We start from the raw sequence: 16,551 nt of genomic DNA on the forward strand, positions 1-16,551 counted from the left end.
CATCAAATTTAATAATATTCATAATGATGCGTGAACAAAACAAACAGATACAATAGGTAAAAATGTCAAAAATAAAGATAAAACGTCTAATTCGGCAGGTCACATTCATGAAAAGGAAACGGGATTGTAATTACGACATAAGGAACATATCCGATAGAACCGATAACGGATATTCCATATCGGTCAACCAACTCGTGATGTTATAAATTCTAGGTAGTGACGTTGATTATCATCTGATTTAAATGAAAGTATATCGTGTTCTTTATTTGTCTTTGTATATTTTTTGCATTAACTTTTTAGTCCCTATGTGGAAATATCCTTTTTGCATGGCTCGGTTTTCCTTTGTTGTCATAGTTGTTTGTGATTGTAGTGATTAAGACACAATGATGACTGCTGTACCCTTACTTTTACCTATTATGTCTGTTTGTTTTGTTCACACATTGTTCTCAATGTGATTATTTGTTTTCAAACTGTCTTTCAATCGAGCGGTCTAGCTACTTGCAAGAAGCAACAAACGGCAACCACTGAATTACAGGCTCCCGACTTGATACAAGCATGTTTTAAGATGAACAGCTATATGTGCACATTTGCATTTGTAATTGCATCATTAAAGCTGATTCAAAATCTAAATGACTATGGATACTTTCACTTTTGTTTTACTCCAAAATGAGATTAATTTGATTGGTTTACACAATCACAATATTTTGAAGTTTGCTTTTTGAAAATATTACCAAAAATCATTTAATTCTAAAACGTTGAACATTCTTACAAAGATTATTGCAGTTTTGAACTACTGAGACTGACTTCAATAACGCATACTGCTGATGATGATTTCCCTGAAATGTTGATGTTCAATTATCCACTAACGTGATGACTGTATTCAGTGAAACTGGCCGAGAGGCTAATAATTAAATATCGACTAGTTAATCATTCGCCTGTTTAATCTTGTTCAGTACAGTTGTCCAGTATTTTTCATTAGTGAGCAAGCTGATGTTTGGCATGATGTGAGCAACACAGGAAAAATACGCCTTAGTATTATAAATATCACCTGATATTGTACATGTACTGTACACGTATGAAGAAATATTACCCAACAGAGGCATGCCCTTAAATCATTAATAAAGTAATGTTTCGCTATACAATCGAGCTATAAGTACACATGTAAGATGTCGACAACCATTAGTAGACATGTATAACGTTTACAGTTATAATCTGATAACAACATATAACGTTTCCAAATTCCAAATTGTATTTTTATTTAAATTTTTTATTTATATAAATTCTAATATGATGCTTGTTAGGAGATTTTTCTTTTACAGATGAAGGCCTGTATACTTACCTGCCAAATATACCCGGAAGGAATTTGAAGGTGAATCATTGTACCTAGTCGAAAAGTCAAAGAAATAATATAACTTAAACTAATTTATATGAATTTCAAGTAAAGATTTCAAAATGGTTTATATATATATACATATATCACATATATATTGCCAAGTTTAAAATTATAAACGACAGGAATTTTATAACTCTGCAGAGGTCTATTTAATTTATATATCTCTAGTATATCTATATATCTATATTTATATGTTTTATGTTGACGAGGAAGTGATTACCTCTTTTTGGCTGTTTTCCATATCAATTCTATATAAGAGAAACAGGTGAGTGAAACGTTTTCTTGTAACTGTTTTTAGAAATGTTCATATGCACGGGGTATTCGTCTTTTGAATTATAAACTAGTGTCAAATATCCTCATCGCCCTACAAATATATTCAAATCTGACTATTGGTAAATTTTCTAAAAGTAATCAAAACAAATCATTTGCATTTACAAACGTTATCATGTAAAGAGTTGTAGAATTTATTAAGAAACGGAGAAATTTATCCTTTATATTATTAGTTTCTGTAATCTTACATGAATCATAAATTCAGTCATTCCCAAAAAATGGGTACAATTCGAAAGTAGACACTGTTAAAAAATAAATTTCAACTGAGCAGAGAGAGAGTGTTGTTTTCTTCTGTGTCTATATCTAGTCTGTCATTTTTTAAATTTTTACTTACACCATTTTAGTTGTTTTCTAGTTTTAGCATTTTTTGTAAGACAAGGTAAGTATGAACGTATCGGAGGTTAGTGTTGTATAAAGTCATCTTAAAAATTGCATTAGAGAAAAACACAAGATTTAAATCCAGGCTCATGTGAAATGGGTTACATTTACCACCATAGCAAACTGATTTATACGTATTATTCTGTATATATTGAAAGCAAATACCAATTTTAAGGTCTGAATTAATATAGTGTTTAAAACATAATTCAAATAAGTAGTTTTCACAACTTATTTAGTAATGAATTTAAACTAATGAAATGTTATGCTGTATAATATTTTAGTTTCATAATACAGCTTTCCAGGAAAAACCCTATTATTTATGTTTTGAATCACTTGTATGTATTTTTTATGCTTGTATTAATCCACACCCCCATCTTTGTTACGGAGGTTGATATCAAACCAGTATCTGAATGCTGATACATAGTAACACTTAACTCTTTAATGCTAGCTTTTCTTAACAATTTATTGACATTACAAACTAAAAAACTGTTTTCTATCAAGTTATATGTTTCTTTTAGTCAAATGGACTTGTTCTTGTCAAAATCTCCGTAACGATTCATGAACTTTCACTCAAAAATATGTTTTACCTAAACCGAATACTGTTCAACTTAATTTTATTAGCTCTTTACAGATAATGTCATCTTCCTTCACACCATAATGTATGTATTATACTCAACTATGAAGTTTTGGAGTCAAAATAGTTTCATTTCGAAAATTTCTATCCTCCGTAACGACATTTAAAACCTCCATAACGGACAATTCCAGTTCTTACTAACAGCAAACATATAAATGAATGTAAATATTGGAATTAAATGACAAACAAGACAACAGAATTAAACATTTTTCTTAGTAAATCGTTATTTAAAAAGAGTAAAGTCCTGTTAGGGAAAAAAAACTTTTTTTCCTTAAATTTCTATCCTCCGTAACGTAAATTAATGATGTCGTCTATGATTGACATCACCTTTTAATTTTTATTAGTGATAATTGATGAACTGATTTGGTATCTATACCAATGTACAAGAATTTCAATTGGTATGATCGTTTTTACATGCATCTTTAGATTTTTTTTATTTGCATAACCTCCGTTACATTGATGAGTCCTAAATAATCTTGAAAATGTTTGCCATAAACCGCTGTTAAAGTTATGATTGTCGTCGTAATTACACAAGTTGTGTTGTAGACTATTTTAAATCTAAGAAAATGGCTGATATTACGTTTATTAAACGTTATAATGTTGCTCACATAATAGGGAAAAAACAAGTTAACATACCTTTCTCAAAACAACATTTTTTTTCTCAAAATCTGTATTTTGTTTGTCTGTTTTCTTTATAATAAATAATGTCTGCTACAAAAATGACTTTCGGCAGTGTCGGCAGCCGCTGATACTGATAAAAAAGTCTGACAACTAAAACTGTAAATAACTGCGTCACGGAGGTTATTTAAACGGAGGTTAGTTTTATTTACATTATACATGGAAATATGTAACAATATTGTTGAGTTGCTTTCTCAAAACTGATTATTGAGAAGCTTTATGGGTGCTTTCAATGAAATAATCATCATTTTGATTTGTTCTTGGTTAGTGCGTTCCAAAATACGCGTTACGTAGGTTGGATTCTTATATGCGACAATCGAAAAAAAGAGAAAGAGAAGATTTTTCTATATTTTTCGTTTCATTGCAATAAAAGTTAAAAGCAGGGTTTTAAAATTTGATGTATCAACTTTGCTTAAAGTCACTTTGGGTATGATTTCCAATCATATAAATATGTTTTGACTGTACCTAAAGATACGTTACGGTAGGTTATACGGTTATCGGCGACATTGGTTTAATGGGTAAATCAAAGTGTATATTATAAAAGAGGGACGAAAGATACCAAAGGGACAGTCAAACTCATAAATCTAAAACAAACTGACAACGCCATGGCTAAAAATAAAAAAGACAAACAGAAAAACAATAGTACACACGACACAACATAGAAAACTAAAGAATAAACAACACGAACCCCACCAAAAACTAGGGGTGATCTCAGGTGCTCCGGAAGGGTAAGCAGATCCTGCTCCACATGTGGCACCCGTCGTGTTGCTTAAGTGATTACAAATCCGGTATATAGTCTAATTCGGTAGGTCATATTCATAAAAGGGAAGGGGATTGTAGTTACGACGTAAGGAACATATATCCGATATCATTTGTGAAACGGTTATTCCATAACGGTCAACCAACTCGTGATGGCGTCCGTAAAATTTACGAAGGGATGATTTCAACTTCACCATTTGGAACTCTTGGTTTAATAGCTTCCTTGTGAGCAGCAAACCTCTATCAAGAAAATCATGATAGGAAATGCAAGCACGGGAATATCGTATCAATTGGGAGATATATACCCCGTATGCAGGTGCTGCTGGAATGTTGCTACTTAGAAATGGAAAGTTCACAATTGGAAAGCTGAAATCATCTCTTTTGTCGTAAAGTTTTGTTTTCAACCGACCCTCATTGTCAATTTCTAGATGTAAGTCAAGATATGAAGCCGACTTAACTGTATCTGTAGTATCCTTTATCTCTAGTTCGATTGGATAGATGCGTTCCACATAGTCACCAAATTTTGAATTGTTTAGTGAAAGGACATCATCTATATAGCGGAAAGTAGAGTTAAAGGATATTGCTAACTTCTTATCTTTCTTCCTAAGAAGTTCCTGCATGAAGTCAGCCTCATAATAATAAAGAAACAAGTCGGCGAGTAGAGGGGCACAGTTTGTTCCCATTGGAATGCCGACAGTCTGTTGAAAAACACGTCCTCCGAACGTAACAAATATGTTGTCAATCAAGAAATCAAGCATCTTGATAATATCAGTTTCAGAGAATTTTTTGTTTGAATCAGAGTGATTCTTTACAAAGTAGGATTTATCCCTCCCTAAGACAAGATACTTGTATCTACGTTGGCCATTCTTTTTTATGAAGCAAAGTAATATCAACTCTTTCAATTTGTCTTTTAGTTTGGAATGTGGAATACTTGTGTACAGGGTAGAAAAGTCAAATGTTTTAATACTGTTACAAGATGAAAGAGAGTTAGATTGTATGTACTCTAAAAGATCTTTTGAATTTTTAAGTATCCACATCTGATTCACGCCACCTCTAGAATAGGCAGTTTCACAATAACTTTGAAGCCCGTCTTTGATTGCTGATAAAATAGATGTTAATAATTTAGAAAGAGGTTTCGTGGAGCACTTGGAAGACCCAGCAATATACCGTTGTTTGTAAGGACACTTATGTAGTTTAGGTATCCAATACAGTGATGGAAGATCCAGTTCTTCATCTTTGGTTGAAATTCCAAAGGAACATAGAACAGACCTATGATTATCCAGGATTTCCTCTTTGGTAAGTGTCGTGAGGGTATATGTTGAGTTACCAAGTGAATTGTCAATACCTAATTCGTTTATCAAGCAGTTGATGTAGTGACTTTTACACACAAAAACGATGTTATTTGGGGCTTTATCTGCAGGGACAACAACATATTTGTCATGGAGGTCGGATAGGTGTTTTGCAACATTTGGGTCTTTAAAGATTGACGTAGCATGGGCATTGATGGACCCATTCAGTTTCTTAATTCTGATTTGTATCAACGACCTCACTGCCTTAATCCATTCGGAAAGAGTGTCTACGTCTTCCTTCTCGCGCTTAGCCCATTGCCTGGCATAATCCTCGACTGAATCCATCAAAATTTTCAAGTTGTATTTCCAATTGATGGATTTAGGCTCACGATATTTGGGACCTTTCGATAACACATTTCGTAGAGAAGTGTTATTAACAATGTTAAGGTCACCGGTAATAACGTGGCCAGCAGGATTATAAGTGAATTTGGAACTAGCACAAGTGCAATCAGGAGGTTTAGACTTGAAGTCGTCAATATCGAGATCCTGCAAAACGCGTTTGTAATTGAAAATTTTAGTTGCAATAGGTTTGGTATAGGTATAAGAAATTATTGGTACAGACTGGTCTTTGAAATAAGGAGGTATTTTCGATTGCACTAATTTATGATGAAGGATATTGCCTAGGTTGACGCCATCGAGACCTTTGTTGGCAAAGGAAAGATTAAGAAAAGATCTTTTCTCTTTTTCATCTTTTCCAATGCGAACTGGCTTGAAAAGTCTGTGTCTTGCAATATCCGAAATTATAGCTTCAAGTTTGTATTGGTTTGAATGAGGGTTTGTAACAGTGGATTCCAAACATAAATTGAACAGAGAATGAAGTTTCGAAAGGGGTAATGAATAAAGTTTCGTGCGAATGTGATGAATACCTAACGGATTTTGTATGAATGGCAGCAAGTCATTAATAGAGACATCATGCAGAGAAGGTGATGTATAATGACGATGACCATGACTGCGTCTACGTCGAGGAGTCGAGTTGAAAATATTCATCACATTCACCGAGTTACACGAAGGACTAGATAGAATACCTATACCATCAATTTTGTCATTGCAGCCATAAGGTGTTGCAGTTCCCAATTGTCTAATCCAGTAGTCTTCTTTTTGTCTACGGAGAGTCGTTGAAAGATTAGGATTGTTAGAGCTATGGTATATCTTTTCGATAATGCGAACTGTCATAGAAACGATGGAATGATCGGGCTGATTGAAATGCTGGTATAGAATGTCGTTAGCATTAAGGTTAATGTCTGATCTATGACCGCACATACGTTTGTTAAGCCTTCCTTTCGTTTCACCGACGTATACCAATCCGCAAAGGTTGCACTCTAATCCGTAGACGACATTTATCGATTTACAATTCAGATCATCGTAACTTCTGGTAAAATATGACTTCTTGGTCAAATTACTAGTGAATTCAGCATCTGTAATTAAAATAGCACAAGTTTTGCAGCCTTTGGTCTCACATTTTGAAATGCGACAGTGTTGTACTGTGTCATCAAACACCAAAATGTCTTTAAGGAGAACTGAACATGGCTGTATATGTGTAATATTGCTATTGTCACTAGGACGATGATCTGAATGAGTCGTGTTTGAGATATTTGTCATGTCTGGTGATGAGGGGACACCTGCCGTATCAGACGACACCGTGTCCATGGTGACGTCTGTTATAACTTTTGATTCTAAAATATTTTTGTGGATAAAAATCAATATAGTGTCAAATAAAAAAAGCAAATCTAATCACGATTTAAATGAAATAAAGTATTTTAATTCACACCGATATTTGGAGTTTTTCTTGGCGACATTCGGAATTCGTGTGATTTCCGTATTTTGAATAGAAAATCACACAAATATATTTACGATATACATCACAAAAGAATATAATTTTATTTTAGTATACATATTAATCACTTAGAACACGAAAAAGATTATCTGTGACATATGTTAAGCTTGCATTTTGTGGTTATTTGCCGGCGACACTGAAATTTTGTAATTGTACCCATTTTTTGTGAATGACTGATATGCATTTACATTAACGTTTTCTAACGTTTATCTACGGCTCCCAATTATAATTAGTGAAACCTTTTAACATGTCTATACCAAAAAGAAATATTTTAAACTAGCGTTCAAAACATTTAAGTTTGAAATTTTCAGGAAAACTCTAACGTTATGGGGAATAAAGAAAGCAGCATAATATCAAAAAGTGGTCCATCATCTGAACCAAAATCCAGCACCAATAATCTAGAGGTAAGTATAACAAAGGTCATGTAAGATACATGTATCTTATGTAAACAATTCAACTGAACAGTGAGTTACTTTTGATTTTGCCATTTAATTAGGGACTTGAATTTTCCTCGGAGTTCAATTTTTTTGTTGATTTCAATTTTTACACCCGTACGACTGAACTATCTTTCAGGAACAAACATTTGTTAGTATGTATACTTCAATGAGACAGCAAGTAAACGATTAAGCCCCCAGAGACATCAAATGGGCTCAACAAATAAATGAGTATAAATTTTATCGCGTTATTAACCGTCCAAGGTCAATAACAGTTATGCATGCATAAACCAGAAAATAGCAAAGATTTCAGCACCGCATTTTCCCAACAGAAAAACTACAAATAAGGTAATACCAGAACAAAATAAAAACACACTTTAATAAAACAACCACTAAATGTTCACATTTAAAACACGATATATGATTGCACAGTTTGTCTTATAAATTATCTTGTATCGCTATTTCATAATATAGAATATGTATTAAAAAAAACAGAACGTACTTGCGTGATGGTTTCACTTATAGAGGTAAAGTTTTCAACTCATAAACTACTAGGGCAATGTTAGAACAAAGAACAGCTTAAATTATCATCTCCCATGTTATTGTGTTACCATCACGATCTAATTGTTCGTTTGAAACATGTATTGGTCCAACTGATGAGTAACATGTTTCGTAGATCTCATATATATCGTAATCTTATATTTTTACTTATTTAACATGTATATTGCTGTTTATTATTACATGTATACGTACTTGATGGTATTTAAGAATAGTGCGAGGAATGATGCATATATCCGTTTTATATGCATTGCACTGGCTTTGGCTAACACGGCTGTGTATTTTTGTAATGTATCCGTGTTTATTCTGTAGCTATTCACCACTTCAGTTTAATCATGTATATCTTTTATATAGTCATTTTATAAAATTTACGGTTTGCAAAAGTATGAATTATTCTAAATGATTAGGATGTTCCTGTCCCAGTCTAATACCCTGGCCGTATTAGTCACAACTTTTAAAGCGGGAGGTTTCGCATGCCACAAAACCAGGTTCAACCAACCAAGTCAGGATAATGGCCATTGTTATGTTATAGTTCGTTTCTCTGTGTTACATTTAAATGTAGTGTTTCTGTTGTGTCGTTCGTAGTTCTCTTATATTTGATACGTTTCCCTCAGTTTTAGTTTGTAACCCGGTAACCGGGATTTGTTTTTTCTCTATCGATTTATGAATTTCGAACAGCGGGATACTACTGTTGCCTTCGTATAAAGCAGAAGATTCTTCAAGCGTGTCGATGTACATGGTCTGTCAAAAAAGGCAGGTTTAAAAGATTTTGATTGTCTTCCTTTGGTCTACTTTAACTAAGACTTACGAAACATCAATTCAACCATAAACATTATATTAGCACTCACATAAAGAACAATCATATATATTTTTGGAATTATAGACATTATACAGGAAGTCATATATATATGGTGACAAAAGATCACGCCCAGTTGAACATAAGATAAAAAAAATACAGATGCATGCTAAATAATTGTTATCAAAGGAACCAGAATTTTGATTTAGAACGCCAGACGCGCGTTTCGTCTACATAAGACTCATCAGTGACGCTCATATCAAAATATTTATAACGCCAAACAAGTAGAAAGTTGAAGAGCATTGAGAATCTAAAATTCAAAAAAGTTGTGCCATAAAAATTTGCTATGTAAATATATTAATTTGGTATTATCGTTTCCATGAAAAGATGATTACCAAATATAGAATCAATACAAATATTAATACGACATGGAAACATAAAAAAAAGGTTTTAAATATCTTTGCAATTCAAAATTTGAAATAATTGCGAACAGACGAATGGACTTAACATTAAGAATTTCGATAAAAATACTTACTTGAAGAGAAAACGTGCAGTTATACATATAAGACATGGTTACAGGAGAACGTATTACCACTTGAATGAATGATAAAACTAGTGTCATAAAAAGTAAAATAACAAAAATATCGAACTACGGAAAATTATAAGCGAAAAGTCCCTAACAAATGGAAAAATCAAAAGTTCAAAAGCATCCAATGAATCGATAACAACTGTCATGTTCCTGAGACCTTTGAAAAAAAGCGTAATAAATCTAAGGTCAATTAAGTCCGAGATTGAAGGAATGTTAGTTTTTTGTTGATATTTAGATTAGTCAACGTCGATTTAAAAAAGAATGTAAACGTGTTTTTTTTTAATTTACAACAACTGACAAATGTATGCTATATGCACTGTGTTATGTGTAACTATGACTATATTATTTATAGTATAATTTTTGTTACAGAACTTGTTACGGAATGCCATACGAATAGCATATAGAATTCCAATTGCAGGTACGTTGCTTTGCTTTTGATCAACATTGTGGGTTGTATTTGTTGTTAATATTGTTTTGGTGATATTCTGTTTTATAAATATAGTCATAGCTTCTTTTTTTCACATAAAGTAAAATAAGGAAATTGGTATATGTTTCTATCCGATACCAAGACATCAATTGTATATATTGTTTGTTTTATGTCTTATAGTTTATAGGTATTTTCTCCTGGAATCATGCTTTTATTTTTGCCGAAAGTAGTAAGAGAGGGAGATATCTTTTGCAATTTTATTGTAGTGCAAAAAAATGCGATGTCACTTTTATATTATTAAGAAGTCAAACTTGAGATATTTGAACACGAGTAACTATGTATTGCATTTACACACATTAACGTCTTTTTAACAAACATAACGAAATTAGTAAAGTCATGGCTCATAGCTAAATATGAATGCAAAATCTCATTATGAGAAATTAAAATTTCAAAGTCGATAGCACCAAAGCAAATATGAAAAACAAAATTTAGAAAATTGAATACTCAATATGTGACATAATATTGTCCTACGGAAGCCGGTTAGTGTCAGGGTAGAGTTTTATTTTTAAGTCGTTATAACGACTTAGCTAACTCGTTATAACGACTTAGCTAAGTTGTTATAACGACTAAGCATATTTAGCTTGTTATAACAACTTAGCTAACTTGTTTTAACGACTTAGCTTACTTGTTTAAACAACTTATCTAACTCGTTTAAACAACTTAGCTAAACGAGTTAGCTAATTAGTTAAAAAAAGGTTAGCTAAGTTGTTTTAACGAGATAGATATGCTAAGTCGTTATAACGAGTTAGCTAAGCAGTTATAACGACTTAAAAATAAAACTCTACCCTGACACTAACCGGCTTCCGTATTGTCCTATGTATATCAAAAGGAGAGTATTTAATAGATTAAATGTAAATGCACATGTGTTAAAAAAAAAAAATTGCCTGGTCATTTATTCTCCTTTTCCGAAAATGTACATATGTTATATCGTCATTGCAATTTCAGATTTATATGTCTATCGTGACGAAATAATACCTTTGATTGACAAGATCATAGGTAACAGAGAAAGCATGATCACTATCAAAATTGACAGAAATAAAATATTTGAAGAAGCAACTGGTCGATTTGTTGGGAAAGTAAAACAGCTTGCTAAAATTAGCAGTCCAGTCCATGAAAAACCTGTTATTACATTCAATGATACCGACATATTAGACGTTGACGGAAGTGGATTCAGAAGAGAGTACTATTCGGTATACTTTCGGAAGTGTATCGCTAATCTCTTCGAAGGACAAGGAAGACAAATGTTACCAAAGAAAGACTGTACCAAGAAGGATGAGTTGAAAGCTCTTGGGATAGCCATTGTTGAATGTGTTTTGAATGGTGATTGTGGATTTCCTTACCTACACAGAGGCATTTATAAAGCTATCATTGGGTGTGATTCTGATGAAATAGATCAGCATTGCAATTTAAACGATATTCCAGACGGCGAGGTTCGAATGGTTGTTCAGCAAGTAAGTTTTAAAGTCTTCTCTCAGCCTTATTTCGTGATGGTCATTAGACATGTCTTTTCTATCTTGAAATTTAACATTGTTGATATAAACACCTTAATGGATTTATTGAGGATTTGCATTTGCAATAGATATCAATCTAAGGTACATCAGGTGGAATATACTCCATGAATTGACTTTGGTATGTATGAAGCCACTTCAAGTGTGTGTTGTATTTGAGCAGTTTCTATTTTAACAATGTTACACGAATAAAATGTTTTTAAAAATCTATAAGCAAGAATAATTATTGTATAGCTACCTCAGATTTTCTTCCCGACACAACAATTGCTGTTTTTATTTCCATTTTTAGAGTCAGGTTATATAACACATAGAAGTACCTATTTTGTTGATAAAAGCAAAAAGCAATTCGTTTTTAGAATAACATTCAAAGTTGTCGTTTAACAGATTGTAGTTGTTAATATAATTTTGCAAATATCAGAAGCGTATTCATAGTGTTAAAATAGGAATTCAAGGTCGTTACACACAACTTAAAATAATATGTGACAGGTATGCGCGAGGCCAATGAAATTTTATTCAAATAAATGAAGTTTTTTACCAAGAATTAAAAGAGCAAACGTAACATTGGTCAGCTTTGTACGAGGGAGTCACAACCGTGGTTTTAGTTTAATCACTTTAATTTTATGAACTAAGTCGTTTTCCTTTGTTTAGCTTTTTAACTTAAACTTTTAAAATCACATTATGTAATGCGTGCAACCCATTTATACCCATACCTGCCAACTTTTCAAAATGCCCATTGGGGTTTTGCGTGCAATATGGCTGACATAGTTCTAAAAAAAACCTTGAAGGAGGCCTGCAAGTACACTTTATTGTTGTTTTTTGACTTGTTCATACTTTTATAAGCCTAATGCCATGGTAAAATTAATTGTTTTGTATAAATTGTAGACACAATTGCTCTTTCAAAATTTCAAGTTGGGAGCTTCCATGGGGGGAATCCCCCGCAAATAGTGACAGTTGGCAGGTATGTATACCAGGCATTTGTAACATTTACTAACATGTAACTTTTATTTTCTTCACAGTTAAACGATGCAAACACTGACGAAGAAATAACCGAAATCCTTGCGAGCGATATAGCATCCTTCATTAATTATGTTGGGTGGCCAGTTGGAAAAGCAGTAACGGTGAGAATGTTGGTTGATTATTCTCAATGTAAAAAGATGATTTGCTCTTATTAAAATAAAATAAAAAACATCCATGGGATTATATTCAAACACATTTAAAACAAAATGAGGCAAAAGATACCTCTGTGACAACCAAATACCATGCCTTTAAAAAAAAAACGAAAAAGTTTGGCAAATAGAAATATTTCATGTATTATTTTGTCGTCTATAGTTAAGATCCTAAAATATAATGATACATTTACTTCTTATAAGGCATAGCAATCAGTAATAGCGATAGTTTTTGTCGTTCTTTTTTCTTCATATCTTTAATTTTCGGTGTACCTAGAACCGATTTAATGAACGAAAGATGTTTCCTTAAGTTTTTGTTGTTGTTTAAGTTGTGCTGTTTGGTCAATGGTAGGGGTGCTCACAAACATACATTATCTACCAAAGTCATCAAGAATTAAAACATGATTATATATATTTTTCTTCTCATTTCTGATAAATGAACCTTTATATGTAAATATTGCTCAGTGTAATCAAATCATTTTATATTTTAGATGACAAACCGACATGTGTTGCTGCAGTACATACTCCGTTGGTTTATTATAGACCACAGACAAAACGAAATAGACCAGTTACGTCATGGTCTCAGCTACATGGGCTTCCTTGATGCCATAAAGTCAAACGACTGGTTTGAACCATAGTTCGTTTACTCAGAACAGTACAGCATCACAGCAAGATACATGAAAGACAAGCTAAACCCAGTCTTGGAAAAACTGGAAGCCAAAACTGAAAAGGAAATAAACTGTGTAAAGTTTGCTAAATATTGCATTGATTCCCTAGATGGTACGAATAATAAGTTTATATGAATATGAACATTATGGATTTTAAGATATGATACTCAGTCAAACATGTGTTACGGTCATCTGTAAACAGTTTTCAATTAATATTTTATAGTGTGTCTTTCTATGTTGCAATGTTTCACTATTACTTCAGGTAATGGTGAAGGTTTGGGCCTGTTAAAACTTTTAAACCAGCTACATTTGTGTGTACCTGTGTTTGATTGACACTGGATGTTAGGCAAACAGCAATAAGTCTATTCACGAAATAAAATACACTGAAAAAAAAATAACTCATGTGTAAATCGTCACGAGTAATGTGCATTTTGGCTTTCGATGAAAGTGTAATTTAACATTGCAATGGAATTTAGTATCATTTATTTAAATTGGTTACCTACACAAAATGTTTGAAACAATTTTTTCACTTTTTGAGAAATTAGTGAAAGGTAGCTGAATTGATATTTGTGATATTCAATACAGTTTTACATTTTTTTTCTGTTTCAGATACGCAAGCCAGATTATTATTTGCCTTTATAACAAACCTTAATGATCCACCATTAGAGGAAGAATCTATGGAAGTCATCTTTAATACACACAACCCTGATAGACTTCTACCAGAGAGCTATACGTGTTTGAATAGACTTCTTCTTCCACTGGGAAATAAAGATATTAACCACTTCAGAGAATCTTTTTTCAAGGCAATAATGGAACAATGATACAGATTTTTGACATGCCAAATTGTATTTTGTTTGAATTGCTTTTTAGCTCACCTGGCCCGAAGGGCCAAGTGAGCTTTTCCCATCACTTGGCGTCCGTCGTCCGTCGTCGTCGTCCGTCGTCCGTCGTCGTCGTCCGTCGTCCGTCGTCGTCGTCCGTCGTCCGTCGTCCGTCGTCGTTAACTTTTACAAAAATCTTCTCCTCTGAAACTACTGGGCCAAATTAAACCAAACTTGGCTACAATCATCATTGGGGTATCTAGTTTAAAAAATGTGTGGCGTGACCCGGCCAACCAACCAAGATGGCCGCCATAGCTAAAAATAGAACATAGGGGTAAAATGCAATTTTTGGCTTATAACTCAAAAACCAAAGCATTTAGAGCAAATCTGACCTGGGATAAAATTGTTTATCAGGTGAAGATCTATCTGCCCTCAAATTTTCAGATGAATCCGACAACCCCTTATTGGGTTGCTGCCCCTGAACTGGTAATTTTAGGGAATTTTTTGCTGTTTTTGGTTATTATCTTGAATATTATTATAGATAGAGATAAACTGTTTACACCAATAATGTTCAGCAAAGTAAGATTTACAAATAAGTCAACATGACCAAAATGGTCAGTTGACCCCTTTAGGAGTTATTGACCTTTATAGACAATTTTTAACCATTTTTCGTAAATTTTAGTAATCTTTTACAAAAATCTTCTCCTCTGAAACTACTGGGCCAAATTAATCCAAACTTGACCACAATCATCTTTGGGATATCTAGTTTAAAAAATGTGTGGCGTGACCCGGCCAACCAACCAAGATGGCCGCCATGGCTAGAAATAGAACATAGGTGTAAATTGCAGTTTTTGGCTTATAACTCAAAAACCAAAGCATTTAGAGCAAATATGACTGCAGTTAAAGTGTATATCAGGTCAAGATCTATCTGTCCTGAAATTTTCAGATGAATCGGACAACCTGTTGTTGGGTTGCTGCCCCTGAATTGGTAATTTTAAGGAAATTTTGCTGTTTTTGGTTATTATCTTGAATATTATTATAGATAGAGATAAACTGTAAACAGCAATAATGTTCAGCAAAGTAAGATTTACAAATAAGTCAGCATGACCAAAATGGTCAGTTGACCCCTGAAGGAGTTATTGCCCTTTATAGTCAATTTTTAACCATTTTTCGTATCTTAGTAATCTTTTACAAAAATCTTTTTCTCTGAAACTACTGGGCCAAATTAAACTAAACTTGGCCACAATCATTATTGGGGTAACTTGTTTAAAAAATGTGTGGCGTGACCTGGCCAATCAACCAAAATGGCTGCCACGGCTAATAATAGAACATAGGGGTAAAATGCAGTTTTTGGCTAATAACTCAAAAACCGAAGCACAAAGAGAAAATCTGACAGGGTTTAATTGTTTATCAGGTCAAGATCTATCTGCCCTGATGTTTTCACATGGATCGGACAACCCGTTGTTAGGTTACTGTCCTGAATTGGTAATTTTAAGGAAATATTGCCGTTTTTTGTTATTATCTTGAATATTATTATAGATAGAGATAAACTGTATACAGCAATAACGTTCAGCAAAATAAGATCTACAAATAAGTTTACATGACCAAAATAGTCAATTGACCCCTTAAGGAGTTATTGCCCTTTATAGTTAATTTTTAACATTTTTCATAAATTTTTGTAAATTTTTAGAAAATATTTTCCACTGTAATTACTGGGCCAAGTTCATTATAGATAGAGATAAGTGTAGCAACAAGAATGTTCAGTAAAATAAAATCTACAAACACATCACTATCACCAAAACACAATTATGTCATGAATTTATATGGTCCATTGTTTAATATGCACAAGACCAAGGTGAGCGACACAGGCTCTTTAGAGCCTCTAGTTTTTTCTAATTGTTTTTGCATGCAATAATAAAGAACAAATAAATGTGAATTTCTTCTAAAATAAGGAATGTTTTACTACTCACACATAAGAAATAATGGGAAACTTATCAGTTTAATAGTTGTCAAAAATTAAACGTACTGATCTAGAGCGCAAAACTCGGAGATACCCTAAAAAACTACACTCGTTTACCACACGAAGAAAACCATTTGGAAGCAAAAACGTTAATGACGCACAACTTAACATACTTTCTTAAAATGTCCTGTACCATGTCAGGAATATGG

The 16,551-nt window shown here is 33.0% G+C and overlaps 1 protein-coding gene across 1 annotated transcript; it reads left to right on the plus strand.

Moving 5' to 3' along the window:
* Positions 1-1,557: 1,557 nt before the first annotated feature.
* LOC139481429 (uncharacterized) lies at positions 1,558-14,423 on the plus strand. The gene is made up of 7 exons (XM_071264756.1): positions 1,558-1,658; positions 7,667-7,759; positions 10,102-10,150; positions 11,165-11,670; positions 12,744-12,845; positions 13,385-13,673; positions 14,171-14,423. Exons 2-6 carry the CDS (start codon positions 7,682-7,684, stop codon positions 13,529-13,531), a joined length of 882 nt encoding a protein of 293 aa, XP_071120857.1. The 5' UTR covers positions 1,558-1,658; positions 7,667-7,681; the 3' UTR covers positions 13,532-13,673; positions 14,171-14,423.
* The last annotated feature ends 2,128 nt before the right edge of the window (positions 14,424-16,551 follow it).

This window comes from Mytilus edulis, chromosome 7 (genome assembly GCF_963676685.1).
Source record: "Mytilus edulis chromosome 7, xbMytEdul2.2, whole genome shotgun sequence".
Lineage (NCBI taxonomy): Eukaryota > Metazoa > Mollusca > Bivalvia > Mytilida > Mytilidae > Mytilus > Mytilus edulis.